Genomic DNA, 26,854 nt, shown 5'->3' with positions numbered 1-26,854 from the left:
ATATATATATATATATCATGTATAATGTATGTATATAAAGATAGATAGGTAGGTGGGTAGGTGATGGTCATCTTGCATATTGATGTGGCAATGCAATTTTTTTAATTTGGGTTGCCACATCTTTCTTACACCTATATGCACCCGCATACCAAAATGGAAGTTAATAGCTCACCAATTTTCATGTTATCACACTCGCATGCATGCACAGATGGAAGGCAGGTATTTTCAATTTCCCCTTTTCTCTCTGCGATAGGAGACTGAAACAACAACTCACTAAAGCTTAAAGAAGTAAGTAAAATGTGGGATAAGACACAAAACAGACCAGTCTTCTGACAAAGACAGGAAAATCACATATCAGGAAGAAATTAAAAGAATCTGCATCATCACGTTGAAGTGACTGCAGGAAAAGTGTGTGAAGGTGCGGAAACCTTCCTGTTATTCTCCTTTTTTGTTTTTTTTGGTATTCATCACTTTACCTGCTGGACTGGTTTGTTTTCCTGTCAGGTTGCTTGTTGCCTGTGACAATAATGGAGTCTCTGCACCAACACCCTGAGTGACATATCACAGATACCACATCTCTACACGCACTGGCAGTGTTTAGTTAACATGTCTGACAGGTTCACAGAACATCTGAGTCACAGTGAACAACAACTTTGTCAACTGCATGAAGGAAGAAAAGCTCACGTGTACTCTTTGTCGCCTCATAAATTAGAGCCAAGCAGGTGATCAATTCAGGATTACGGGAGTTTGGAAACAGGTTTTTCTGTGTGGAAGCAGACGGGTGAGGAGATACAGAATGTTAAGTGCACCTGTGGGTGTGTTCAGAGTTTCTTCCACCTTCCCTCAGGTTGCATGTCAACTTTGTTGAACCTGGTAAATCCCAAAGCACCTGTAAACACACACATACCTCCACTTGTGTGAGCTTTATGTCTGTTGCTCACCTTTAGACTACAAACAGTTTATTTTCTTCTGGATTATTTGGATATTATCCTGAGGTTTCCTGTTTATTCTCTGCTGGACTAACATTTCTTCTTTGTGAGGAAAGACTGGATCTTTCTGAACTGACTTCATATCTCCGAGCAGTTTTAACGGTGATCTGTAGCTGGACTCTCTTAGAGGCTCTATGCTCCGGCTGTTTGGTGTCTGAGAGAGGAAGCAGCCCTGCAGCTGTTAATCTGGGCAAGATGATGGAGGAGGTGTCCATGGTGACGTCCAACGATGCCCGGGTGATCGAGCAGCTGAGCGAGGAGGAGATCCTTGCTTGTCTGGTGGCCGACACTGGACCCATGTTCAGGGTGAGACTCGTGCCGGATTCATTCAGCACAAAATTACATTATTTTTTTTAAAACCATGTGGGTTTTTTTTTTAAAACCTTCCTGCAACAGATGGGCAATAATGATTTTACTTGTGTGTGCGCATCTGTTCCCAAAATATTTCATGAACTACTACTGGAACTAAATTTGACCTACAGTGTGTTGTGGTGGTATCTGAGGTGACAGATTGTGTTTAGCTGCTTTTTGGAGTTAACTTTAGCTGTTAGTAAAATATCACACAAATCACTGCACAGATTTTAATTAAACTTGTAGAAAGCAATAATTAGATGTGCATGTGCAACACATTAACCGTTACCCCTCCTGCTGCCCTTTGGTCAAAAAGACCCACAAGACCTGTTTTCAAACTGAGGTCATTTTGACCCCAGGGCAGCAGGAGGGTTAACATTATTTCAAATTAAGATGCATGTCACTGCTAACTGACATTAGCCAAAATAAAGCTTTTTATAACTAAATCTGTTTTAAAGGTATTTAGTTGAATGTTGAGGTGGTAGTAGCTGAGAGTCCTTCACAACTGTGTGACGTCTTGTGATGTTACATGACCGCCACATGACATTATTTTTATGTGTGACCGAACAGCATTGAAACGTCAAGTTGCCCAACAGAGGCAACTTATCTCTCAATATAAGTTGATCGTAGTTTTAAACTGTCATAAAAAGTGCCAGGGACTGTGATGCCTTTAATATATTGCTGTCTCCCCCGGGTGCACTAGATGTCAGCTCTCTGCTGCACACAGAGGGCTGTGGTAGCTCAGTGGTCTGTGGTTGCAGGGCCGGCCCAAGGCATAAGCAAACTAAGCAGCTGCTTTGGGCCCCGGGGCCACTAGGGTGCCCCCTACGTGGAATTGAATTTTTTATTTTTTTTTTAGTAATGATTTCTACAAAGTATATGATTCTATTTAATATTTTAAGTTCAGCTTTTGCAAATTGTTGCATACATTTACATAGTTTTAAAAACTAATTATTCAAGTTTAAATTTATTTTTTAAACCATTGTATGTGGTTTCAAGTAATTGTTCATTTGTGTTATTTAAGTGTTTCCTGGATATCCATCCATCCATCCATTATCTTTACCCATTTATTCCATTTTTGGGTCACGGGGGTCGCTGGTGCCCATGTCCAGCAATCACTGTGCGAGGGGCGGGGGACACCCTGGACGGGTCGCAAGTCCATCACAGGGCCACATGGAGACAAACGAGACAAACAACCATTCACTCTCTCACTCACACCTAGGGACAATTTTAGAGTTACCAATCAGCCTAACGTGCATGTTTTTGGTCTGTGGGAGAAAACCAGAGTACCCGGAGAAAACCCACGCATGCACGGAGAGAACATGCAAACTCCACCCAGAAAGGCCCCTGGACCGGGGTTTGAACCAGGGACCTGCTCGCTGAGAGGCAGCAGCTCTACCAGTTGCGCCACCGTGCTGCCCCGTTTCATGGATATTTTATTTTTTATTTTATTTTATCCATCCATCCATTTTCTTTGGCTTATCCAGGGTTGGGTCGCGGGGGTAGCAGCCTAAGTAGGGAGGCCCAGACTTCCCTCTCCCCACTTGGTCCAGCTCCTCCGGGGGAATCCCGAGGCATTCCCAGACCAGCCGAGAAGCATAGTCCCTCCAGCGTGTCCTGGGTCTTCCTCTGGGCCTCCTCCCGGTGGGACGTGCCCGGAACACCTCACCAGGGAGGCGTCCAGGAGGCATTCTAATCAGATGCCCGAGCCACCTCATCTGGCTCCTCTCGACGTGGAGAAGCAGCGACTCTACTCTGAGTCCCTCCCGGATGATCGAGCTTCTCACCCTGTCTCTAAGGGAGAGCCCAGACACCCTGCGGAGAAAACTCATTTCAGCCGCTTGTATCCGAGATCTCGTTCTTTCGGTAACAACCCAAAGCTCATGACCATAAATGAGGGTAGGAACGTAGATCGATTGGTAAATTGAGAGCTTCATCTTTTGACTCAGTTCTCTCTTCACCACGACAGACCTGTACAGCACCTGCTTCACTGCAGAAGCTGCACCTATCCGCCTATCGATCTCGCACACCATTTTTCCCTCATTCGTGAACAAGACCCCAAGATACTTGAACTCCTCCACTTGGGGCAGGACCTCCTCCCTGACCCAGAGAGGGCACTCTACCCTTTTCCGGCTCAAGACCATGGCCTCGGATTTGGAGGAACTGATCCTCAACCCGGCCGCGTCGCACTCGGCTGTGAACCGCTCCAGCGAAAGCTGTAGATCATGATCTGATGAAGCCAACAGGACCACATCATCTGCAAAAAGCAGAGAAGCAATCCTAAGTCCACCAAAACGGATCCTCTCAACACCTCGGCTGCGCCTATAAATTCTGTACATAAAAGTTATGAACAGAATCAGTGACAAAGGGCAACCTTGGCGGCGTCCAACTCTCACCGGGAACAAGCTCGACTTACTGCCGGCAATGCGGACCAGGCTCTGACACCGGTCATACAGGGACCTAACAGCCCGTATCAAATGGCCCGGTACCCCATACTCCCAGAGTACCCCCCACAGGGTTCCCCGAGGGACGCGGTCGAACACTTTCTTCAAGTCCTCAAAGCACATGTAGACTGGTTGGGCAAACTCCCAGGCACCCTCCAGGACCCTGCTGAGAGTGTAGAGCTGGTCCAGTGGTCCACGGCCAGGATAAAAACCACACTGCTCCTCCTGAATCTGAGGTTCGACTATCCGACGGACCCTCCTCTCCACAACCCCCGAATAGACCTTACCAGGGAGGCTTAAGAGCGTGATCCCCCTGTAGTTGGAACACACTCTACTCTATTTTATTTTATGTTGTCTGTTTTTGCACAATTTATTTTTATGCGTCTAAATTATTTTATCTGTTTGTTGATGATCTTGCACTACAAATTATTTTGAACATTACTGTTGCAGTTCTTTGGAACCAAAGATAATAAACCAGATGACACTTTTGCTGTAAAAAACATTGCACACTGGTGTTTTTTTTTTTTTTTTTGTTACTTATAGTACCACTAGATAACGTGTCAAACTCGAGGCTCATGGGCCAAATCCAGCCCACCAGCCTAGAGGATCATAGAAACAGAACTTCAAGATAACATTTATCAGTCAAATCAAATCAGTTTTTATCTTTTTAACACCAAATGACTCAAACATAAAGTATGTAATTTTTAGAAGTTGTAATTGAATGCACAGAAAGTTATATTAACCAGTGTTAGTAGTTTTATCAATACATTCTGCCATATCCGGCCTTTTGAGGACGTTCATGAGTTTGATGTGGCTCAAAATGAAAATGAGTTTGACACCCTGCACTAGATGAAATATACTTATATGATAATGTAAACAGGGCTGTCAGAGTTGCAGTGAGTGTATGTTAGGTGCGTGATTGATCTGATCATCTGTTGATTGCAGTAAATCACATTATTAGCAGAAATAGAGGCCCCATGGAGGCTTGGGCTGGCCCTGTGTGATTGCATCATCCAGAGTTAGTTCGCTGTGGGAACCCCTGAGGAAGGGAGCAGCCGAACGAAGAAAAAAATGTTGTTTAGCCTTTAAAACAACATTTAGCAGAACTCAAACAACAAAATCCAGTTTTTTCTGTTTAGCACTATTAGTTTTGCTTTGTTGCCTCACTTGGCTTGAAAGTGCTGCACAACTTGAAAAGTGAGGTTTCTAAACTGCTGTTTTGGATTTGACTGAACAGAAAAAAAAACAAAAAAAGCTCCTCGTTCTGCGCACTTCTGTTTAAAAGATTTTTCTACGCTCTTTGCGGGAGCCATTACTGACAGGCAATGACAAGCATGAGCCGAACACAAAACATATTCCTCCGCAAGACACATTTTTGATCTGAGATAAAGCGAAATGCATCCTGCTTGTTCGGTTTAGATATTTAAGATATGACAATCCGTTTCTTGCTTTCATAAAAGCTCCACTCCTATAAATTCCCAAATGTATTGTAGATTACCACGTCCCCATGTACTCAGCATTATCTTATCTTTGATTTATGCCTATTTGGATGTCTTTCTGAGGCGTGTTCTTGATTTCTCAAGCTTATCTGTGAACCTGTAAATCTGTTGGGGGACGATGGTTTTCCTGAGCTCAGTCAGAAATGACAGCTTTTCCACGTTACTGTAATCTGAGATCAGCTTTGTTTCCTCAGGTCCCCACAAAGAAAGCTAAACGTCGGGAAAGCCAGCTCCAGATAATGGATAGTAAAGAAGACCCCTTGGACAAGTACCTGGTCAGAGGTTGCTCTTGTTTGTCTCAAATTGTGTTTCCATTCATCAGCTACTGGTCCCTGATGGTTTTTCTGTGCTTTGCAGAAGGAAAATCATCGGCTCCAGCAGGCCAGTCTTCGCCTGGAGCAGGAAAATGACAGTCTGGCCCACAGACTGATCAGCAGCAAGGTTGCCCTGAGGAGTGCTCTGGACAAGGTACATTTACAAACTGCCCTGCAAAAAGCCAACTTTAATATGATTTGGCTACAAAGGAGGTTTGTTGGGGCTGCAGAATACCATATTCTTTTTTTTTTTACCTTTATTTAACCGGGCAAATCCCATTGAGATCACAGATCTCTTTTGCAAGGGAGGCCTGGACCTGAAGGCAGACTAACATGCATGTTTTTGGTCTTAAATTTCAGTACTTGCCAATTAAGATACAAGTATTAATAAATAATGCAACCTCTAATTACAAATTACAGGTTATTTTTATGTCAAATGTTCACACTGTGAACAAATGTTTTCATTAAAATTAATTAAACTAATAATGTTAATCATGTTTAGTGTACATCATGGGCATTAAAAGCTGAAAAATGAACAATATTGTAAACAATAATTCAGTTCAGTTTATGTATATATATATATATATATATATATATATATATATATATATATATATATATAGCACCACAACAGAAGTCTTCTCAGGGCACTTCACAAAAACACGCACATACATAGAAAAGCCAATTAGTAAATTTCTCTATCTAAGGATTCCAGCAGACTCGTTGAATCTTCACTTTGTCACAATCTTCCATCCTGAGCAAGCACAAGGGAGACAGTGGAAAGGAAAAACTCCCTTTTAACAAGATGAAGCCTCCAGCAGAACCAGGCTCAGGACAAGCTTCGACCAGCTGTGTTTGAGAGGACAGGAAGGAGAGACAGATACAGAATGGCAGGTCCAGATGTGCCCCCTATAGGAAGAAAAACAAAAAACACGTTAAAGGACAGAAATAACAACAAATACAAAACAAGTGGAGCAGAGTAAGTGTTACGTCCACCACGAACATACCGTATTAAAAGAAGGACACGAGACACAAATATGGGTTCACACATTAAATTTATTATTTAAAAAACTGCTGCTTCCTAAAAATAAGAGACAAACAGCCCAGGAACCCCCAGTTCCCATGTCCACCCAAGAAACAAAAACTCAAAGTACCAAATTAAAGATGGACCTGGTGAGCTATCCATACAGAACAAAACAGGTACCACAGTGGGCCAACCTATACAGGGCCATCGAAGTACTGGGTACCAGATTAAAATGGGGAAAAAACCTACAAAAACCCCTATTACAAAAGAAAAGCAGAAACAGGACTATAGGTCCCACCAGGTCAAAAAGTACTACAAAAAACACAAAAAGCTAATAAAAATTACCTGAGGTGGCTAGGGCCATCGACAGCAGGCCACAGCTCCAGGATGACCAAGAAAATGGTAAAAACAAAAAAAAAACTACGTGTCTCAGGGAGGACTATAAAAATGAATTAAAAAAACAGAGTGAGCCAAAAAGAGCCAAGAGAGGGAAAGGGGAAGTGGACAAATGCTCCCTGAAACCAGACTCTTAAAGCCACAGCCCAAAACAGTTAAAGGCTGATTAGCAAACCCAGAACCCAAGACATGACCAAAGGGACAAAACAATAAGGCCAAAGTGCCTGGCACATAACAAACAGTAAGTCAAGACAGTAGAGTAGTGAAGAAATGAGGTCAGTTTGTCCTCTAGCAGTCTATAGCAACATAACAAAGGGACAGATTTCAGGAAACCAAAATAAACCAATGGACAGTGACCTCCTCTTTAGAAAACTTCCAGCTGAGAAGGCAAAAAGTCACTGTTTGAAGAATCAGCCCAGCGTTAGCTTAGCGTCTTCCTTGGAGACTGTCAGCTGCTTGTACTCATTAAGCAGCTTCTCACAACCATCATGGTGGAAGACCCTGATAAAAAGAGTCTGTTTTGGTTGCATCAGCTCTTTATTGACTCTTTAGAATGATTTGCTTTATTAGCTTTGTAGAGATCTAGTAGCGTGCTGTATGAATGGGTAAATGAGGCACAGATTGTTGTAAAGAGCTTTGAGTGTCTTGATAAGATAGAAAGGTGCTATATAAGTACAGTCCACTTACCATTGACCATTGTGCAAGTATTTTTGAAGGTCTAGCTCAAGCAGAAAGAGACCAGGGCTGACCAGAAGAAATTCACAAGTAAATCATTGTGTTTTTCAGGCAGAAGACAGAGTGGATGAACTAACCAAAGAGCTTCTAAAGACCAAACTGCAACTGCAAGCTACAGAAGAGGAGAAGAGAGGGAAAGAGGAAGAAGCTAGCATGGTAAATGTTTTAATCTGTGTGATAATGCATGTTTGTCGTCAGGTTAGCTAAATGACCCCAGATTTGAATGAAACTCTCAGAACTAAACGTTGTGTTTGCATCTACGAGTGACTGCGTTCTGGAGTCAACCTAGTCCAAGATGGCCTCCACAGCTAATCAACTTTAGCAAAAAAAACATAAAGGGCAATAGCTCAGCCAATTTTACAGACGCTGAGCTGAACTTGTGTGGAAGCTGAGAGCGAACACATCTGTCATGGAACTGGTTCTAACGTTATTTACAAGCTTAGACTCAAGCAGCTGAAACGTTCTCATCATTAATTGGTCTCAGTATAAACCCTGTCATGAAAGGCGGCGGGTGATATGCATTCCTTCCATTAATGCTTTTTCTAGTTGAAGGAAGTGTTTCGAAGAGAGCTGGAGAGAACTGAGCAGGAGATCAAGAAGTCTTCTGGTATCATTGCAGACTACAAACAGGTAGTTGATGCCACTGACAGAACTGAAACAGATCTGTGTGTAACACAGGCCTGATTGGTGAAGGTGGTGGTGGTGGTGGTGGTGGTGGTGGGGGGGGGGGGGGGTGCTAAATGATGTTCAGATCTGATGTTGTCTCCTTCATATCTGCTCTCAGCTCACTCTACGTCTGGAGAGGCAGCAGGCTGCTCACAGGAACGGGTTGGATGATGCACTCAAGGTAACATTTTTAAAACCCTTTGTCATCTTTCATGTGTGAGGTCTATTGCATCACCAACAACAAGCCAACATTCAAGGATTCAAGGTTCTTTATTTGTCGTACACACCACATATGGTGCACGTGGTGGAATGAAATTGTGTACTCGGGATCCCAGTTACATCCAACAAAAGTATAAATTGTAAAAGAAAAACAGTAACAAGATGCAACATGAGGAGCAAAAAGAGTAATCTCTTTAATTTTCTGCTTCTTGTGATCACTTTTCACCTCCCAGAACTCTATGAAGACTTGTCCCAGCTGTGGCCACGTTACAGAATCAGCCTCTGCAGATGATGCCTCTAAAAACGCTGAGCAGACTGAAGGTGCAGAGGAGACTGAACAAGGCCGGGAGGAGGCCAAGGGAGCTCCTCCACAGAAAGAAGGGACAAGGGAGGACCAGGAGAAGGAGTCCCTGAAGGCCCAGATCAGGGAACTGGAACAGGAACTGGCTCAGACCAAGCTGCTAATGGTGGAGGCCAATTGCAAGATCCAGGTAACACCAGCCCATCAGATGGACACACAGTCACCAAACACCTGAGTCACGTTCAAAGAAAACTGTTTTGTCACAGTCAGGCAGTTTCTTTCAGGTCTAACAGATTTTATGCTCCGGGTTTTTTTTTACAGTGTGATCATGGATGTGTTGAGAATCATGTTAAAATTATGTTGCAGTCCTAAGAATTGTAAATAAATTTAATCAGGTAGAGCTTAAAAGGGGTACTTCAAGGACTTGGGGTCCACTGGAAAATGGGGAGTTTGGTAAAGAGGTGAAGAAGAGAGTCCAGGCAGGATGGAGTGGATGGAGAAAAGTTTCTGGAGTGATTTGTGACAAAAGGGTGTCAGCAAAGGTCAAAGGAAAAGTTTACAAGACATTGGTGAGACCAGCTATGTTGTATGGTCTGGAGACAGAGACAAGGACAAAAAGACAGGAGACAGAACTGGAAGTTCAGAAATGAAAATGTTGAGGTTCTTCTTGAGTGACAAGGGTGGATAAGATTAGAAATGAGATCATCAGAGGTACAGCACAGGTTGAACAACTGGGAGATAAAGTTAGAGAGACCAGATTGAGATGGTTTGGACATGTCCAGAGGAAGGACAGTGGTTTTGACATGTCCAGAGGAGGGGCAGTGGTTTTGACATGTCCAGAGGAGGGACAGTGGTTTGTACATGTCCAGAGGAGGGACAGTGGTTTGGACATGTCCAGAGGAGGGACAGTGGTTTGTACATGTCCAGAGGAGGGGCAGTGGTTTTGACATGTCCAGAGGAGGGACAGTGGCTTGTACATGTCCAGAGGAGGGACAGTGGGTATATTGGTAGAAGAATGTTCGAAATGCAGCTGCCAGGACAAAGACAAAGAGGAGAAATATGGATGCAGTTAGAGAGGACATGGAGGTAGTTGGAGTGAGGACAGAGTGAGACGGAGGAGGATGACTCACTGTGGTGACCCCTGAAGAGGGAAAAGCCGAAAGAAAAAGAAGAAGAAGAAGAATGGAAATATTGTACTTGCCGCACAAAAATGAGAAACTGGATTGAGGAAGTGTAGTTGCTTAATTTACCACATCTCTCACAATATTGGATTCCAGGAAACGAGGCTAAATTGCAGAAAAGTTAATTTTAGCTGTAGTTGTTGTGACTTCTTCTTTTACTAACGGGTAATCCAGTCGGTCTGAAGGGTCCGTCATGGACCGCTGCTGTCAGATAACAGAAGCATTCTCATTAAGAGGCAGAGATGAAGGCAAGTTTAGAAAACAATACAAACGGAGCTGCAACGTGACAGAATGTGAATGTGGCCTTTCACAAAAACTTGTTGTTTTGATCTTTTACTTATTATTATCAATGAGCAGCAAAACTTGCATAAAACAACTGATTAACTTTTGGAGTCCACCTGATTCAAGACTAGCTACTGCTAGTCAACCTTAGCAAACCCCAAGATGACTTTAACTCGTTTAAATCTACAGATATTGAGCTATAATTTTTTTTCATTCAATCTTTATTTAGACAGATAAGTCACATTGAGTCTTGAAGACTCATTTACAAGTGAGACCTGTTTAGACGGACAAAAAGTAGAGAAACTGGACACATGTAGGAGTTGGAAGCGAAAAAATTCCTGTCAGACTTTTGCTTCCTGCCTGAGAAGAAACAACTCTGATATTAAAAAACACCTCGCACAAACAAGCACATAGTGACATAGACATTCTGCAGGGGGGGGGGGGGGGACGACGAGAGTTTATTACGAGACACAAAGTTTATTCAGCTGGTTTCATCTGGTTATCAGTTGGAAATTCTTCAGGGAGGGTGTGGTGAGCGTCTGATTACATGTCCTTCAAGCGAATTCAGATAAGATGACCTTCAAGGCCAGACAAGGGAGCCAAATTCAGATAAACACACAGTTATTTTGGGGACAGGCAGAACTTAATGACATCTACCTTGAGTCTGTGTTGGTCCACTCAATTCCGAAATGTCCAAATTTCATGGCTACACCGATGGAGCGTGACTGAGTAAAATCCCTGAGATCTGATTCATTCTGCCCAAAGCATTTGAGTCTGGGTACTCGAGGCACGAACCAAGCCATCATAAAGGCAAGCAACCTGACCGGGTCCAAATTTGCTGTCGACGACTTCCTTGATTGTAGATAAAACCAGCAACCAGCTGAAACCAAAAAGCAGGAACCAGTTATCGTAAATCCAATTAAATATGCGTCCTTAAAATCCACAAATGGCAACAGAGATAGACACATTATCAAGTCCTCAAGTCGATAAGCTATCCAGCTGTGTGCATGCCAACAGGGCAAATCAGCTCACCTAAAGCCTGTCTTCTCTTTGAAGAAATGTTGTAAATTGAGTTGAGGGACCAACTGATCAAAAAGTCCATAATTATGGTTCGGAATATTTGTAGAGAGAGGTTCAGAAGCAGTTTCACAGACAGACAGAGCAGCAAAGCAAAGCGGAGAGGGAAGGGATGGGAGAAGCATCCGATCTCGGCAAGAGCAAGTGGTGAAGTGAAATTTGGTGGTAGTAGTAAGAATCTTCCCCAGCTCGTGGTTTGAAAGTTAAGAAATCATTACATAAAATGTTGTGGAATAGTGGTAATGCAAGTTTTATTAACAGTTTTGAACAATCTTTATTTAAGCATCTTTTTAAAAGGCTGTTATTGCATAAGATGTTTATGTTTATGACACATAAAATCAAAAAGCAAAAAACTATTAGAGTTAAACAGATTTGTCTTGTTTTCCAGGACCTCGAGCACCAGAAGGGAGTTCTGGCCAACGACCTCCAGGATGCCAAGAACAACTGGATCAGTAAGGCCTTCACCTCCTTGAGGACCTCTGGAGCTGGGATTCACAAGGACGGGGCTCCAGTGGTGGCCTGGAACATCAGCCCCTCCCTCCCTGTGTGGAGCCCTAAGAAGCTGTCATGGCCTCACAAAGACCACTTCAAACACGTCTGAAAGACTGTGGGAAGGAACAAGTCTGAACATTAGAGTAAAGTTCACCTGCATGTTCACTTTTTATGTAAATATGTTCAAACTGCCTCAGCCCTGGATGACAGAGCATCAAACTGATGGAGGAGAGTACCCGGGTGCACAATCTGGGGCTTTTTCTGTTTTTCTTTAAACTGTTGTCACTCGTGGATTTCTTTTACCCTGTATGTACCTATATTTCAAAAACAGCCAAACCTACATTGTGAATTAAAAATGGGACAACGCAATGACATCACCGTTAATGACGTAAAGAAACTTGACAAATCGAAGAAGCAGGAGCGAAGAACTTTTTTCTGTTCCTGTTTCATTCTGAGCTCAGGGGGTTAAAACGCTGCGGAGCTGCGGCTCAGACACACCGAGGACAGCAGCAGCAGGAGCTCTGAACCGTGTCACAACAAGATCGTTATTATATTTAAATAAAATCCTGGTGTGAAGGCCGCATGGCTCTGATGTTGGACAGGGTGTGTGTGACTGTGGCGCTCCTCGTTTCGGTTCTGGGAGGTCAAGCCTTGGACCTGCTGAGAGCTACGGCCACGTCAGGAGGTGAGTACTGAGACCAGCCGTGGTGGGTTAGGACTTGGTTTTAGGGTCGTGATTGTTGCAGATAGATGTCCCAGAAATCTGGAGAGGAGTCCCAACAAAGACACAAGACGTCCAAATTTTCCATTTTAGACCTTCAAATGAATTTTATTACATCATTGTGTTTTCTCTTTGTTGTTGTTTTGTGTGTGTTTTTCTCAAACTTCAGTTTCAGACCCATAAAGTACTAGTGTCAGACACTTGGAAGCCTCAGAGGGTGTTTCCTGACCCACTGTGGGGGTCTCGACCCTCACTTTGGGGACCAGTAATCTTTAGTATGTAGACACAAAAAATAAATAAAGCTTTTCAATTATAACTGACTTTTTATACAGTTTTAATCATATATGTGTTGGAAAAAAATTAATAAGTAGTAACTGGATGATTAAAGTGATAGTTCAGAACATTTAAGTGGGGTTTCATAAAACAGTTATAAACAAAAAATATCTTACCTGTTATGGATAGTTCTTTAAAAATGCCTCACTTCAGAGAATTAGCTTAAATTTGAGCAGACAGCAGCTAACAGCTAGTCTGACTTCAGCTGAAACCAAACTGTTTTTTTTTTTAAAACAACTCTAATCCCCAAAACATATTTTATTCAAACACCATTTATTAATTGTTTTAAATTTCACAAATGACTATTTCCATAGAGTGTTGCCATTTGTTAGAGCAAATAGCGGCAGCTAGCTGTAGCACTTCTTGTGCAGTCTGGGGCACTTCCTGCAGGACTATCATAATATCTCTGCTGACTTACTGTGTACTGCTAAAATGCTAGCAGTGTGAACGTTTATAAAATAGCTTTCACATGAAATGCTACAACCTTTTTTTAAAAGTCCTGTGTTGTTTTTGCCTGCTTGGACTAGCTGTTAGCTTTTTTTGAAGATGTAATTTCGGCTGCAGTGCTGTTAGCTTGTCAGTCTTTTCAGAACTAAACTTTGATCAACCTCAGTTTAGAGACTTAGAGAGCTATCTACAACAGGTAAGATATTTATGAAGGAATCCCTCTTGAAATAACCTGAGCTAAGCTATAACTTGTGTTTCATGTTAAGCTTGTTGAGTAACAACAGCGTCATTTCTGTTTTCAGATCCACCCTCCACTCCCAAGGTGCATTGCTGGTGCTCCAGCTATCCCAACATGACGCTTTGCTCCTGGCCTCAACCCTCCCACTCCCCTCCAACTCATTATCTCGCCACCTACAGGTAGACCTGTGCTCTTTGTGTTGATGCGACCCCTTTAAGTCAAACACTCCATTACCTGTGTGTGTGTTTCTGTTGGACAGTGAGAGGCACCCACACACAAACACCAAGCACTGCCATCTCATCCCACCTGGATCTTCATCCTCAGCTCTGACCTCAGTCCCATCATCAGCCTCCAAACAGGTACAGAAGATTTGAATTATGGATTGTGACCGACTCGTAGATCCATTCATGCTGTAACGTTGACTGTGTTTTAGCTCTTTTTGTGCTGCCTGATCAGCTGTGGTGGACATTTTGAATTGGATTGACTCTAAAAGTTCACCAGTTGTATATATTTACTCACTGATTATTTTCTGAACGTTCCATTAAAATCTGTCCTGTGGTTTGTGAGATATTTTGCTAACAAACACACAGTATGTTGGACACCAACATTTAAAGCTTAAATTTTTAAGCAAAGATCTTGCAAACTGTGCAGCACTCAGGATGTTGTTATAAATGACTCTCAGCTACAACCACACCAAATCTTAGCTCATTATATGCAAAACTGACTCAGTTATAATATTTTTGTGTTTTTTTAAGTGTAGTTGTCTGTGGTAGCCATCTTGAACAAGGTTGGCTCCACAAGTTGAACAGTTGTAGAAGTACATCCACTGAATGTTTTCTGAAAGCTTCATGAAAATCCATCCAGTGGTTCATGAGATAGTTTGCCAACAGACGGACAGAGTTGACATCAAATTATTAACGGCAAAATTTCAAACAAAGAACTTGGAGACACTGTTATCACTCAAAATGTATGTTTAGATTAAGCCTGGCTACCACTGTGCCAAATGTTGGGTCAACGTGTCTAAAACGACTGAGTTATCACCTTTTCAGTGTTGCTTAATGTCACTTGGCCGTGGCAGCCATCTTGAATTGTGTTGTGTCTAAAAGTTAATCAGTTGTAGATGCACATCCAGTGATTACTTGCTGCAAGTTTCATTCAAATTTGTGCAGCGGTTCATGAGATATTTTGCTAACAGACAAGCACACGAACACAGACAGACGCACGTTTCTGCTGTGTGTAATAAATCTGTATAAACCGAATTACCTAAGTTGTAAATCTTTCTTTGGTCCAGCTGTGGCACTGTCACCTGCCCAACCTGAAGCTCCTCACTGACTACATCATCAACATCACAGCAGTTCATTCTGCCGGAAGCAGCTCTCATCTAACGAGCTTCATGCTGGAGGACATCGGTGAGAACTCTACACTCTAACAAAATAGCTGTCCCAACTTTTAATGCCAACGACTATCAATAAAATCTGTCTGCAGTGAAACCAGATCCTCCGGTTCATGTCCAAGTTTCCCCTCATAATGTCAAACACCTGGTGGTGCAGTGGTCTCCTCCTCCCACCTGGACCAGTCTGGACATCTTCCCCCTGAAGTACCAGGTCCTGCACCAGTGGGAGAACAGCGGCATCCCAAAGTCTGTCAAGGTAAAACGTGTTGCAACAACAGAACCAGTGCACGTTTCAAATGTGGAACGTAAAATGACCTCAAGTCTTTCAGAAATCCCCTCCGTTTGGGTCACAACCGCTCCGTTCAGTAACGTTTACAAAAACAATTGTTGCACTTGGTTGTCAGGTTGAAACCGTTTACAGGAATTCTGCGTCATTTTGAGGAAACTAAACATTTATTTATTTATTTAAAACACTTTTTTTTTTTTTTTTTACTACTTTAAGGGGATTATATGTTGAAACTTTCTTCAATACTTGTAATTTCCGCATGAAAAAAAGTTACACTTTAGCAGACTTTGTTTTGTTTGACAGGATTACTAATAATCATTTAACATTAGTAGCGTTAATATGATCATCATATTCAATTTAAAGCTTTAAAATCATAAAAATCAGCAGTTAATTGAGTCAAATATTATTTAAAGGTCTAGAATTGCTTGAAGGAATGCATATCGCTCGCCACCTTTCATGCCAGAGTTTTTGACTCAAATTATTTTATAATGAGAATTAATCAAATTAAAACCATGTTGGTCAAACTGGTAATTTTGTCACCCATAAACTTGTACATTTGTTCTCTGGCTGTGGCGACTCCTACAGACAGCTGAGAGAAACACAACCCGACAGAATCTGGTACAAATATTTGATCCACTAACTAAACAGACGGTATTGTCAAATATAGTACATATTAGTGACAGGGGCACCACTAAAGGGGTGTCAACGAGGGCAATGGCTACCCCTAAAAAAAAGGGGGTGTCCCCAACTAGCCCCTCTTTGGCTAGCGTTTCTGTCCTCTTTAGTCCCAAGATTTTGCTTAGTGTGCGTTTTTTATTTCCCTATATATTTAGTTTTAGTAGTTTTACCTCAAACATAAAAACAGATGTTTTATTTTTTTTAAATTAAGAGTTAAAATATAAATATATAGTTTATTTAAAAATCAAACCTAAAATCCCTAAAATCTCTAATGTCCAGTTTTAAACCAATGTCCTAAACATTAGGATGCAGGGTCTCGGGAAGTTACATGCATTATATTCTTTTATAAGCAATATTTTCATTTTTTTTTTTAAAAAAAAAAATATATATTTTTTTTTTTTTTTTTTTTTTTTTTTTTATTTTAGGAGAGGACAAGCTTCAATAAGTTGAGTAGTGACTGTGCTTTTTGCATTAACATAGACAGTAAATTAAAAAAAAACTAAAAATCTAAAGTAGACCTGTAAATCAGCTGTGTCCTTAACTGTGTTGCTGTATTTGACAAATAACTAATAAATAACAACAAATCTCCTGAAATGTCGCTCTGGCTTTTGGTTTTGGTGTGCCATCCTCACATAGCCACCCCATTAAAAATGTCTGGAGGTGCCACTGGTTATTAAAAATAAAAAGTTGTGTGCAGCTTTCAGCCATATGGAACAACTTTAAGAGCCTCTCAGCAAAAAGCAAAGTAAAGATCACAGATAAATCTTGAGTTTTTATTGTGCTACAGTTTCCTTGTTCTTTTCTTCAGAGTCAAAGTGATCACAGAGCTGAGGCGGGTGACTATAGCCAACTTAAATCATAGGAAAGCTAGATGGATAGTTTCAAACGGACACAGCAGTGTACAACACCAGCTTACAAAACCACTGATGAGCTTTCTTGATTAGACTGGTAGTGTTGTTACCCCAGGTGAGGTTACTACTCAGGTGCACACCCAAGTACTTATAAATGGAGACCCCTTCCACTGCAGATCCTCTTATGTTCATGGGGGTATAGGTGTGTTTGCCCCTTCTGAAATCCACAACCATCTCCATCTTCTTCACATTGATGTGAAGGTTATTCTCTTTGCACCAGCTCTCCAGGTGTTCCACCTCCTGCCTGTAGCTGGACTCATCATTGTTTGTGATGCATCCCACCACCGCTGTATCATCTGCAAACTTTACAATGTGACAGCCTGGATGGGTAGCTGCACAATCATATGTGAGCAGAGTGAACAGGAGGGGTCTTAGCACACAGCCCTGGGGATAGCCAGGGCTGAGGGTTATGGTGGAGGGAGAGAAGTTGTGGATCCTACAGACTGTGGTCTGTTTGTTAAGAAGTCAAGGACCCAGTTGCAAATGGAGGGGCTTAGTCCTAGTGTGAGTAGTTTGTCCATCAGGGTTTGGGGGATCATGATGTTGATGGCAGACGTGAAGTCCACAAAGAGCATACGGACGTCGGAGTCCTTCTGCTCCAGGTGGGTGAGAGCAGTGTGGACCACAGAGGAGATGACCACCTCTGTTGATCGATTCTCACCATATGCGTACTGGTGAAGGTCCTCACTGATGTTGATGGTAGATTTGATGTGGGCCAGTTGTTTTTGCCTTTAATCTTTTTTTTTTTTTGGAAATATTTACAGTTAGAGTATGAAGTCATTACGAGTCCTTACAAAACTGGAGAAGGATGTTAACACCTTAATATGAATTTGGGTTAGGTCTTTTTTAATTTCCAGAACAGTGCAGTGTCAGCTCATATCTCGTGAACCACTAGTTAAAATGTAATTTAATGAAACTCTCAGAAAGTAATCACTGGGTGTACATCTACAACTGATTCCATCCAAGAAGAACGTGTAAAGAACTTAATGTCTGGAAGGTGAAATCCTCAAACCATTTGCTTTTCTTTGGTTAATTATTATTAATGTTTTGTATTTTTTTCTCTCAGCTGGGTCCGTTTGAGAACACCAGGGTTGTACTGAAGGGGCTGATCCCAGGGAGGACCTACCAGTTCCAGGTGTGTGCTGAAGAAATGCTGGGTCTGGGGTGGTGCAGTGACTGGAGCTCACCTGTAAAAATCACTCTACCTAAAACCAAACTCTAATTTATGTTGCATTTCATTTTTTTATCTGCACATTTTAAGTAAAGCTGACCTGGAGAGAAATGCATATATATTTATAAATATTCTTAACAGCATGTACAATGCAAGTCTGAGTTCTCGATGTTATTTTTTATTTATTAAGAAATTCATGGATATTATTTGTATACAATGAATTGTCATTTCTAATAAAACTTGCTGTATTTCTACTTTTTAAAAACTGCTGGTGTATGATTGATGACATACTAATCTATACAAGTTTATTTTAGTATTATTGTGTGAACGAAACTGAATCACAAGTTAAAAATGTAAGTATTTCCTTTGCGCTGTCAGTCAGTCATGTTCACCATAAGTGGAGTAACGAACTCTGAATGTCTGATGCCCATGGAGAAGGACGAGGGCTTGTGAAGGTGGCTGTAGGTCCGCTCCGGGCTGTACGCTCCAGGACCAGGAACTGCAAAGGAATAATTGGGTTTTTTAGTTCGGCTTTGCATGCTGAAGGACGGCTGGCGCTGTCTGTAGATGTCTGGGTTGGTGCTTCTATACTGTCCCGGTCCAGGTGTCCTGGCGAGATCTTCAGCGGGAGCTCCGACGATCCTTCGGCTCGAGAAACTGTAACTGGCGCTGGATGGTTTGTGTGGAACCTGAGAGCCCAGCAGATGAGGAAGGGTGTAGCTGGTAGAATAAAGACAGAAACATTACACCTTTTAAGGTTTTCAGAATCAGAATAAGTTTTATTATCATTGTACCAATATACAGTGAGATTATGTTTGTATAGTCGTCTGAAAGATGGGTGGAGTGCACATTGCTCCTGAGAGCGTGGCCCCTTATTCTTTTTCAGAATACTTTTTAGAAAGAAAAGAGATAAAGGCCACGAGGATAGGATACTGGTATTACAAAAAAGATCTTTTCACATCTTGTCCTTATCAGGACACAATTTAAGACTTCAAAATACTACCAGCAAGCACATCTATAGACACATTACATATGCATTTGACGGCAAGATGGTGAGATTTGGCCATGAAGCACTTCCAGATATGCCATAGTCCTGATAAGATGTTGGCGTCAACCGGTACAGCTCTGATAAACCTTTGCATAAGTTTGGAGGGGGGTGTGCAATAGACAGAGCTTTTCCTTAGTTTACACATATCCCAGTAGAAATTTGATAAGTTGGCCTGCTTCAAGGTTAACCAGGGGAGTCAGATTCAGATAAACCACAACTGTTGATTTTTTTTTCAGGCAGACAGTTTTTTTTTCTTGTCAGCCTTGAGTTCTGCTGGTACTTTCGATCCAGAATGGCAAGATTTGTGGGCATTCCACTGGTCCACCCTTATTAGCTCCCTCCAAGGTCGTCCCCAACATGCTGGCGAGTCCCAGAAGTCGCAGGTGACCTACGATTCTAACAAATCGCCTCCATCTTATGGTTTAGCTCGTAAATCAGCTGATTTTGAGTACTCTAAGCACAAACCAAACCTTCACACAGATTCTGCAGTTTTGCCATGGTCAAAACTGCTGCCGCCATCTTCTTCAATAGCTGATAACATACAGTAGTCATCCGCCAATGCCAAAAAGCAGAAACCCTGTTATCATGATTCCAATTCTATAAACATCTTCAGCATCCTCCTGAGACAATACGGAAAGGCACATCAGCTCCCAAACTCCCCATGGATCCATGATGTATCCTGCAGCATGAGTCTTAGCGGGGCATGAGGGCTCTCCAGGACCCTGTCGCTTTGTTGAAAAGATTTTATCGATTGCGTTGAAAGTCCAGCTGACCAGATCCATGAGAGTAGTTTTTCGTTTCGGAAGATGTGTAAATAGGAGCTCCGATACACAGACAGAGAGCAATAAAGCAGGAGAAGGACAGGAGAGGGAAGAAAATGTGTATGCCTTGCACAAGAGCGAGTGAGGAAAAAGACAGAAACATTACACCTTTTAAGGTTACTGGTGTTCATCAAAACCATGGAACTGATCAAAGCCCAACTTTTCCTGTGTTAAAAACAGAAAACTGTATTTTTTGTTGGAGCAGACTGACGGAGGGCTCTTGCTTGTATAACCTGAGATTGTGTTCGCAACCGGATCCCCATCTGTGGTTACATTTAGGCTTGAGAAGAAGTTTGGCAAAGATTCAAACTAAATCAGCCTTCTAGTTAAATGTAGCACAACTCAAATGCTACGAGTGATAAACATAACCATAAAGGATTGTTACATTCTGATTTTCTAAAACCTAATCTGGATTATGTAGGCTATTTGTTCACTAATATATTTTAGGTCATGGCCAAAGAAAACAGATTAATAAGCAGGTGGATCATGTATCCTTCCTGCTCTCACCTGTTGGGGGCTGGAACAGGGTCGGCAGAGCGGTATCTCGTTCGATTTCCTATTGTGTAGATTGGAGGTCTGCTGTGAGCGTTGACCGGTGGGACCCTCTCTGGGCTGTAAGCCCCCGGTCCAGGAGTCTGAAACGGCTCATCTGGAAACAGAAATTTTTGTAAATGGACTGAACTTATATAGCACCTTTCTATCTTATCAAGACACTCAAAGCGCTTTACATTACAATCTGTGTCCTCTTTTACCCATTCAAACAGCACTCTACTAGATCTCTACAAAACTAATTGAACAAACCATTCTAAAGAGACTAATCAGAGCTTTATCACATTCGTACACTGATGGGACACACATTGGAGGCATCGAGGGGTTCAGTGTCTTGCCCAGGGACACTTCAACATGTGACTGCTGGTGGATTTGAACCCCCAACTCTTGCATTGGAGGACGACTGCTCTAAGCACTCAGCCACTGATAATAAAAACACCCTATGGTAGAAAAAAAACCTCTTACTTTTTCAACAGTTTGATGTGTATGTGAAAAGACCATATTTTTCTATTTATGTGGATAACAGCTTTTTTCTAACTTATCATGATGATAATCGGCTTGTCCCATATTAGTTTTTTTACATGGAGTTGGAGTGTGTGTGTGTGTGTGTGTGTGTGTTCAACTATCAGCGGGTCACGTTTGAAAAGGAGGCTCCTACCAGTCAACTAGCCTCAGATTCATGAGGAGCAGTGTGGGTTTTTATCTGGGTCATGGACCTGATCTTTACACTAGAGTTGTTAAATGTTCTGTCAGCACGTGCTTTGGGCCCATTAAGGACTTATGATTGTGACTGAAGACAGTTTATGGAGGTTATTGAGGGAATATAGGGTGTAGAAGTCATTGTATGTGCTATTCAGTCTCTGTGTAACCAAAGCAAGAACGGTGTACATGTTCTCAGATCAGTGTTGCTTCCACTGTGGGTTGAACTGTGCCTGGGCTACCTCTTGTCACTGGTTCACGGACAGGATCTTAAGGTGTACTCATAGAGAGGATTGTGTCTGGCTGGGAAACCTCAGGGTCTCATTTTTACTTTTTGCAGATGATGAGGTTCTGTTGATGCTGTGACCAAAAGTGAGCCCTGCAGAGGTTCACCACCAGGTATGAAGTCAGGGATGAGCGTCAGCTCCTTTAAGTTTGAAGCCATGGTTCTTGACCTGAAAAAAAATGGAATGCTCCCTTTCTGCCTCAAGCAGAAGTTCAAGCATCTCGTTTGTGGGTGCTGGTAGGATGGAGCGTGAGATGGGTAGACCGACTGGGGCTTTGTCTGCTCCAATGAGTGGACTGCTTCAATCGGTTAAGATAAATAAACAGTGAAGCTCTCGATTTCCTGGTCCTGGTCCTGGTCTACATTCCAACCTTCCCCTTTGGCCATGAGTATTGGAACATGACCGAAAAAGTAAGATCAGTTCAGTTCAGTTTATTTATTTAGTGCCAAGTCAACAGAAGTCGTCTCAGGGCACTGAATGGAAACTTTCATAAAAATAATAATTTAACACTATTTATCTGAGGAGCAGACGGCTTTGAGTTTAATTCCATCACAGAACTCTCATCTTGAGCAAGCACGAAGGCGACAGTGGAAAGGAAAAACTCCCTCATGAGGAAGAAACCTTTAGCAGAACCAGGCTCAGGTCAAGCGGCCATCTGCTTCGACCGGCTGCAAGCGGTACAAATCTGAGAGAAGATGATTTTTCTACCCCTGCTGGCCAGGGAACACCTTGAGATCCCAGGTCAGAGGGAGCAGATCTTTGGAATTACCTTTATTCACAATACGTCGTCCTCTGCCGGAGATGGAATAAGCCGGTGACTCGTTGCGGCCAAAACGTGTAACCTTGTCACCAATGTAGTATCTCGGACCTGGGCTGGAGTCCACAGAGACCACTACACATAACAGGATTCACAGTATGGTCATTCATTTTGCTTACACACTACTAGAGTTGTACAATATTTAACTGAAGCTCTGTAAGGCACTCCAACGTGAGTCCGAGATGTTTTACCAAACTGGGCCACACCAACAAAAGGTAAATTAACAGATTTCCTAAAAGTTCCTAATTGGAAACTTACTGGCGCTGCTCATGCGGCTGTGGAAAGTATACGCAGGACTGCTGGGTTTGGTGAAGTCATGGTTGATGTACCCGACTGTAGGGGGCAGAGCGTAGCGCCCAGGACCAGGACCTGACAGGGATGAGAATGATGCAACAGATTCGTGGCTCAGCCCGCTTGGTCTCTGATCATTTCCACATGGACCTCTTTAACTTATTTTCTACGGTTACGCATTTTAAGCTCTTCCTCTGTTGTTTGGGAATGGATTCTAAACAAAGTCGAAATCTCAAACAAGTGTGGAGCAACGACTTTGTGATGCTGTGAGAGATTTCATGGCAAAGCCCCGAAGCTTTAACACGATCCATGTGGATGCACAGACACATCAGACAGAATTCTTCAACTGACCTCTTTCTTTTGCAGAGATTATTGGTCGTTTCCTCACCACCTCCTCCATGCTCCTCCTGCCTCCTCGTCCTCCGCTCTCCCTCTTTGTCTACTCTCCGTTAAGACATCCGTGTCTTGTGTGACTCTCCAGGTGAGCCGTATAGCCTCCCGAGCTGAATTATTCATGACCGAACGGTGAAGAAATCCTATCTTAACCACAAGGCCTGAAACACCTCAGCTGTCTTTCTATCCAAGGTTTCTCTCATGACGAATGGTTGGCACAAAAAAAAAAAAATCAAAACCAAAGGGAGGAGAATCAGGGTTTTATTTCAGTCAAGGTTTATAAGAATAAACAAAGTTCCCGGTTAATGATGCAGTGAACACGCTCATTAAAGCTCTCCGGTAAATCAAGCGTGACAGCGATAAATGTGCATTTTTGCAGAGCTTGTAGAAAACCTCTAAAATTTGCATGCAGTAGTAATTTATGACACCGTATTTAAAAAACGGATTTCATTCCGATATTGGACAAGCTGAAAATTTCTGTAATGAACATCATGGACCGATGAGCAATAAACTAGCCTTCAGTTGTATCAGTACCACTTAGATACTGTGTAGTTAATATTTAAATACTGCAGCTCCTTTCCTTTGTCTCCTCCTGTGCAGTTTATCTGCCTTTCTGAGCTGCAGTAACTTGTTTTTACAGAGAAATCTTCCTCTGTCAACCTGCCGGGCGGTTTATTTCATTAATTCTTATAAAAGTTCCTGTTCAAAGTATATTATTGGAGTCTGTCAGGCGTATTAAAGGTTCTGGGGAAACATATTTCTCCTCAACTGGAACAAAAATTAAACAAAAGATGAATACACGGCTTCTCTCTAATTTCTTGAGTTGTAAACATGACAGAAAACAAATCTCTCTAAATACATTATCTGCATATTATTACACAAAGTATGACTTCTTTGCATGACTATTAGATTTGTTTAATTCTAATTAAAAGTGTTTACATCCAGCAGTCTCCTTCTTATTGTCCTGCAGTACTTTTTTTTTCTGTACAGTGATTTGATTTTTTTGCATTTTCTCAATGAAATAACTCCAACGCCATTTCCACTGTCACAAGGTGCCATAATCTCTGGGCCCTAATCTTTGCAAAAATGTGTTTATCACCACAAATTAATTTCTGAGAATTTTGTGCGTTATTATTTAAGCATTGATAAAAACATCCTACGGTGGCCCTGAGGTGTAAATGAACAACAACATTTGAAAAAACAGAATTACATTAGGCCGAAGTGGAAGTGGCCGGAATCACATTGAAAAAAACAGAATTAATGTAATTCCGTTTTTTTCAATGTGATTCCGGCCACTTCCATTTTTGCATAATTTAATTCTGTTTTTTCAAATGTTGTTGTGTTTTGTTTTGTTTATATATATATATATTTTTTTTTAATGTAATTCTGTTTTTTTGTTTGTTTTTTTCAAATGTTGTTCATTTACACCTCAGGTCCACCGTAGCATCCTGTTGCATTCTCAGTAATCCAGGTAGTAAAATCCAACGAAGTTATGTCAGGTCTTCTGGACAGATTAAAAAAAAAACATGTTGAAACATTTCGTCCTTTATCCAAAAGACTTCTTCAGTCTGAGGAGCTGCAACAAACTCAGTCTTATAAATAGCATCTTCTCATAGTGGATCAACCGGTTTGTTGGTGACATCCAGAACTAGCTGTTCACATGATCAAGGAGGACCATCAGCCCAACGATGTTAATGCCCTGATGGCCACTTGCTATTCACAGAGGGCTGAGTGATACTAGCAATAGCAGCATTGTGAGAGGGGAACAGTTGGGGAGAAGATTGAAGGAGGCCATCTTTGTGAAGAGAAACTGTGCATCAATGAATGGGGCGGAGGCCTCCATGTCCACTTGTCACCTTCTTATAAAGCTGTTATTGTTAGTATCACTCAGCCCTCTGTGAATAGCAAGCGGCCATCAGGGCATTAACATCGTTAGGCTGATGGTCCTCCTTTATCATGTGAACAACTAGTTCTGGATGTCACCAACAAACTGGTTGATCCACTATGAGAAGGTGATATTTATAAGACTGAGTTTGTTGCAGCTCCTCAGACTGAAGAAGTCTTTTGGATAAAAGACGAAATGCTTCAACTATTGAATTCAATTTAATTTTTTTTTTATCTGTCCAGAGGACCCGACTTAACTAATTTATATTAATAAACGCATTAAAGCTTCCTTACAACCTGTAGTTCATTACATATCTTTGAACTAAAACAGGAAAATTATACATCCACATGTGCGTCTTGATCTGAAATAGTGCGCTCCGACTTTGGACGACACACGCCGTAACATTTAATGCATTAACTATACATCGAAACGTAGGGATTTCTGTCTTCTTTCACCCAGTATGTCTCTCACTGCTACACGGTTTAAAGTTTCCACTCACATCTCACTAGAATACAAAGTTCAGTCCTATTTTAACGTAAAATATTAACTTTAAAACAGGAAGTGAATGTTATCTTGACTTGTCATAATTCAAGTGTCCTACATAAAACCTTGGAAAATGTAAAATTTGACATCTGTGATCATCAGAGTCTTCCTTTGCTCTTGGATCAATATTTCTTACGCTCTGACTTTTAGTTGTGACAGCAGGACTGTTGGGTTGAGGCTTACTTTTTAGTCTGTCTGTCTGCCTTTCATTAAGTTGGCAGTCAGGTGGTGACAGACTCTGGTGTGTGGATCATATCGAGCAGCTTTAACATTTCTGTTGAACTTTTTACAATTCTCAAACTGTTCAAGCATCAAAATGTAGATTTTTTTTTTTATTCTTAGTTGAGGTTTTGACAAAACTGATGTTTTGTGGGCAGTAGCTGCATTGGCACTCTTCAGAATTTCTGCAAATAGTTTTAAGTTGGATGCACACCGAGCATTAGTGTTTCAGTTTTAGAACGTTAGCCTGTAGAAAAATCAGCATTCTGTGTGCCACTTTGACTTTTAAATCATCGCACGGAAAAATGTCAGCTGCGAGAGAAAAGCCCTGAGACGGATTAACTGTAAGCAGGTAAGCAAAGCTTCAAGAGTGAGGCTAGAGCTGGGAAAAAAACAACTTTACACTGGTTTGAATTTCAAGGCCCGGCGACTGAGTGGTCACAGGTGCAGTAACCAGACTCTGAAGCGACAGCAGACGGAGATGAATTCGCTGCACGGCTGGGCAGCGGCAGGAAACGCAAGCAGAGGCTCAGGTTTCCCAGAAGAACAGAGAAACGGTGCAGTGAGGTGTTCAAAGACGAGCCTGGACGGCTGCAGCTGGGACACAACGCAGGTCTGAGTCCTCATCATCTGAGGACGAGAGCAGGAACTCTTTGCAACAAGTCCAAACACAAGAACAGCTGGTTTTTGTCAGATAATGCCACCTCTGCAGCTTTTAATATGATCTACCCTAAACTACCTAATAAAAGAGAAAACTGACCTCAAATGTATATAAAAATGTATGTTTTATTGCAAGAATATGTCTTTTTTTTTTTTGTCTTTTCTAAAACATCCTCCATATCCACCTGGATGATGTTCTTTCATGTTTCTTATATCTGTTAGGAAAGCAGAAGTCCTGACCTCACCTTTGTCTGACAACATTATAAAAAGACACTTCCTTACACTGCCTGCCTGTGGGCAGACTTGGAGACGAAGCGACGTGTAAACATCTTCATGCTTGCATTTCAACGCTGCTCCATCTTGCAAGATTAAATCCCGGGATAAGAAAGATCTTCTCCTCCCTCTCCTGTGTGGCTTATTTATTTAACGAGCAGATGATAGGATCATTAAATTATCTTTTCTATTTGTTTTGAGCACTGATCACAAGCTTGCGT

General features: G+C 41.8%; 2 protein-coding genes and 1 pseudogene across 2 annotated transcripts; 2 read left to right on the top strand and 1 right to left on the bottom strand.

Annotated features, from left to right (window-relative positions):
* Positions 1-1,184: 1,184 nt before the first annotated feature.
* Positions 1,185-12,127, top strand: LOC119427807 (annotated as a pseudogene).
* Positions 12,128-12,552: 425 nt separating this feature from the next.
* ebi3 (Epstein-Barr virus induced 3) lies at positions 12,553-18,243 on the top strand. The gene is made up of 6 exons (XM_037695453.1): positions 12,553-12,655; positions 13,774-13,888; positions 13,969-14,068; positions 15,001-15,118; positions 15,195-15,358; positions 18,044-18,243. Exons 1-6 carry the CDS (start codon positions 12,553-12,555, stop codon positions 18,197-18,199), a joined length of 756 nt encoding a protein of 251 aa, XP_037551381.1. The 3' UTR covers positions 18,200-18,243.
* Positions 18,244-18,522: 279 nt separating this feature from the next.
* odf3l2a (outer dense fiber of sperm tails 3-like 2a) lies at positions 18,523-23,060 on the bottom strand. The gene is made up of 5 exons (XM_037695454.1): positions 23,012-23,060; positions 22,628-22,738; positions 22,322-22,444; positions 20,525-20,666; positions 18,523-18,868 (listed from the first exon to the last, which is right to left on the bottom strand). The coding sequence occupies exons 1-5, from the start codon at positions 23,058-23,060 to the stop codon at positions 18,523-18,525; spliced, it is 771 nt and encodes a 256-aa protein (XP_037551382.1).
* Between the last annotated feature and the right edge of the window lie 3,794 nt (positions 23,061-26,854).

The sequence above is a fragment of the Nematolebias whitei genome, chromosome 21 (assembly GCF_014905685.2).
Source record: "Nematolebias whitei isolate Nwh7 chromosome 21, NemWhi1, whole genome shotgun sequence".
Taxonomy (NCBI): Eukaryota; Metazoa; Chordata; class Actinopteri; order Cyprinodontiformes; family Rivulidae; genus Nematolebias; species Nematolebias whitei.
Note: the sequence above shows the minus strand (reverse complement) of the source record. Positions and strands in the feature narration are given on the sequence as shown.

Bases quoted from the DNA above. Each gene is read 5' to 3' on its own strand.
- odf3l2a (XM_037695454.1), bottom strand. From the start codon at position 23,060: ATGGAGGAGGTGGTGAGGAAACGACCAATAATCTCTGCAAAAGAAAGA. The intron at 22,445-22,627 runs GTAAGTTTCCAA...TGTTATGTGTAG, and splicing joins CAGCCGCATGAGCAGCGCCA to TGGTCTCTGTGGACTCCAGC. The intron at 20,667-22,321 runs GTAATTCCAAAG...TTCTGTTTCCAG, and splicing joins ACGACGTATTGTGAATAAAG to ATGAGCCGTTTCAGACTCCT.
- ebi3 (XM_037695453.1), top strand. From the start codon at position 12,553: ATGGCTCTGATGTTGGACAGGGTGTGTGTGACTGTGGCGCTCCTCGTT. The intron at 12,656-13,773 runs GTGAGTACTGAG...TTCTGTTTTCAG, and splicing joins AGCTACGGCCACGTCAGGAG to ATCCACCCTCCACTCCCAAG. The intron at 14,069-15,000 runs GTACAGAAGATT...TCTTTGGTCCAG, and splicing joins CATCATCAGCCTCCAAACAG to CTGTGGCACTGTCACCTGCC.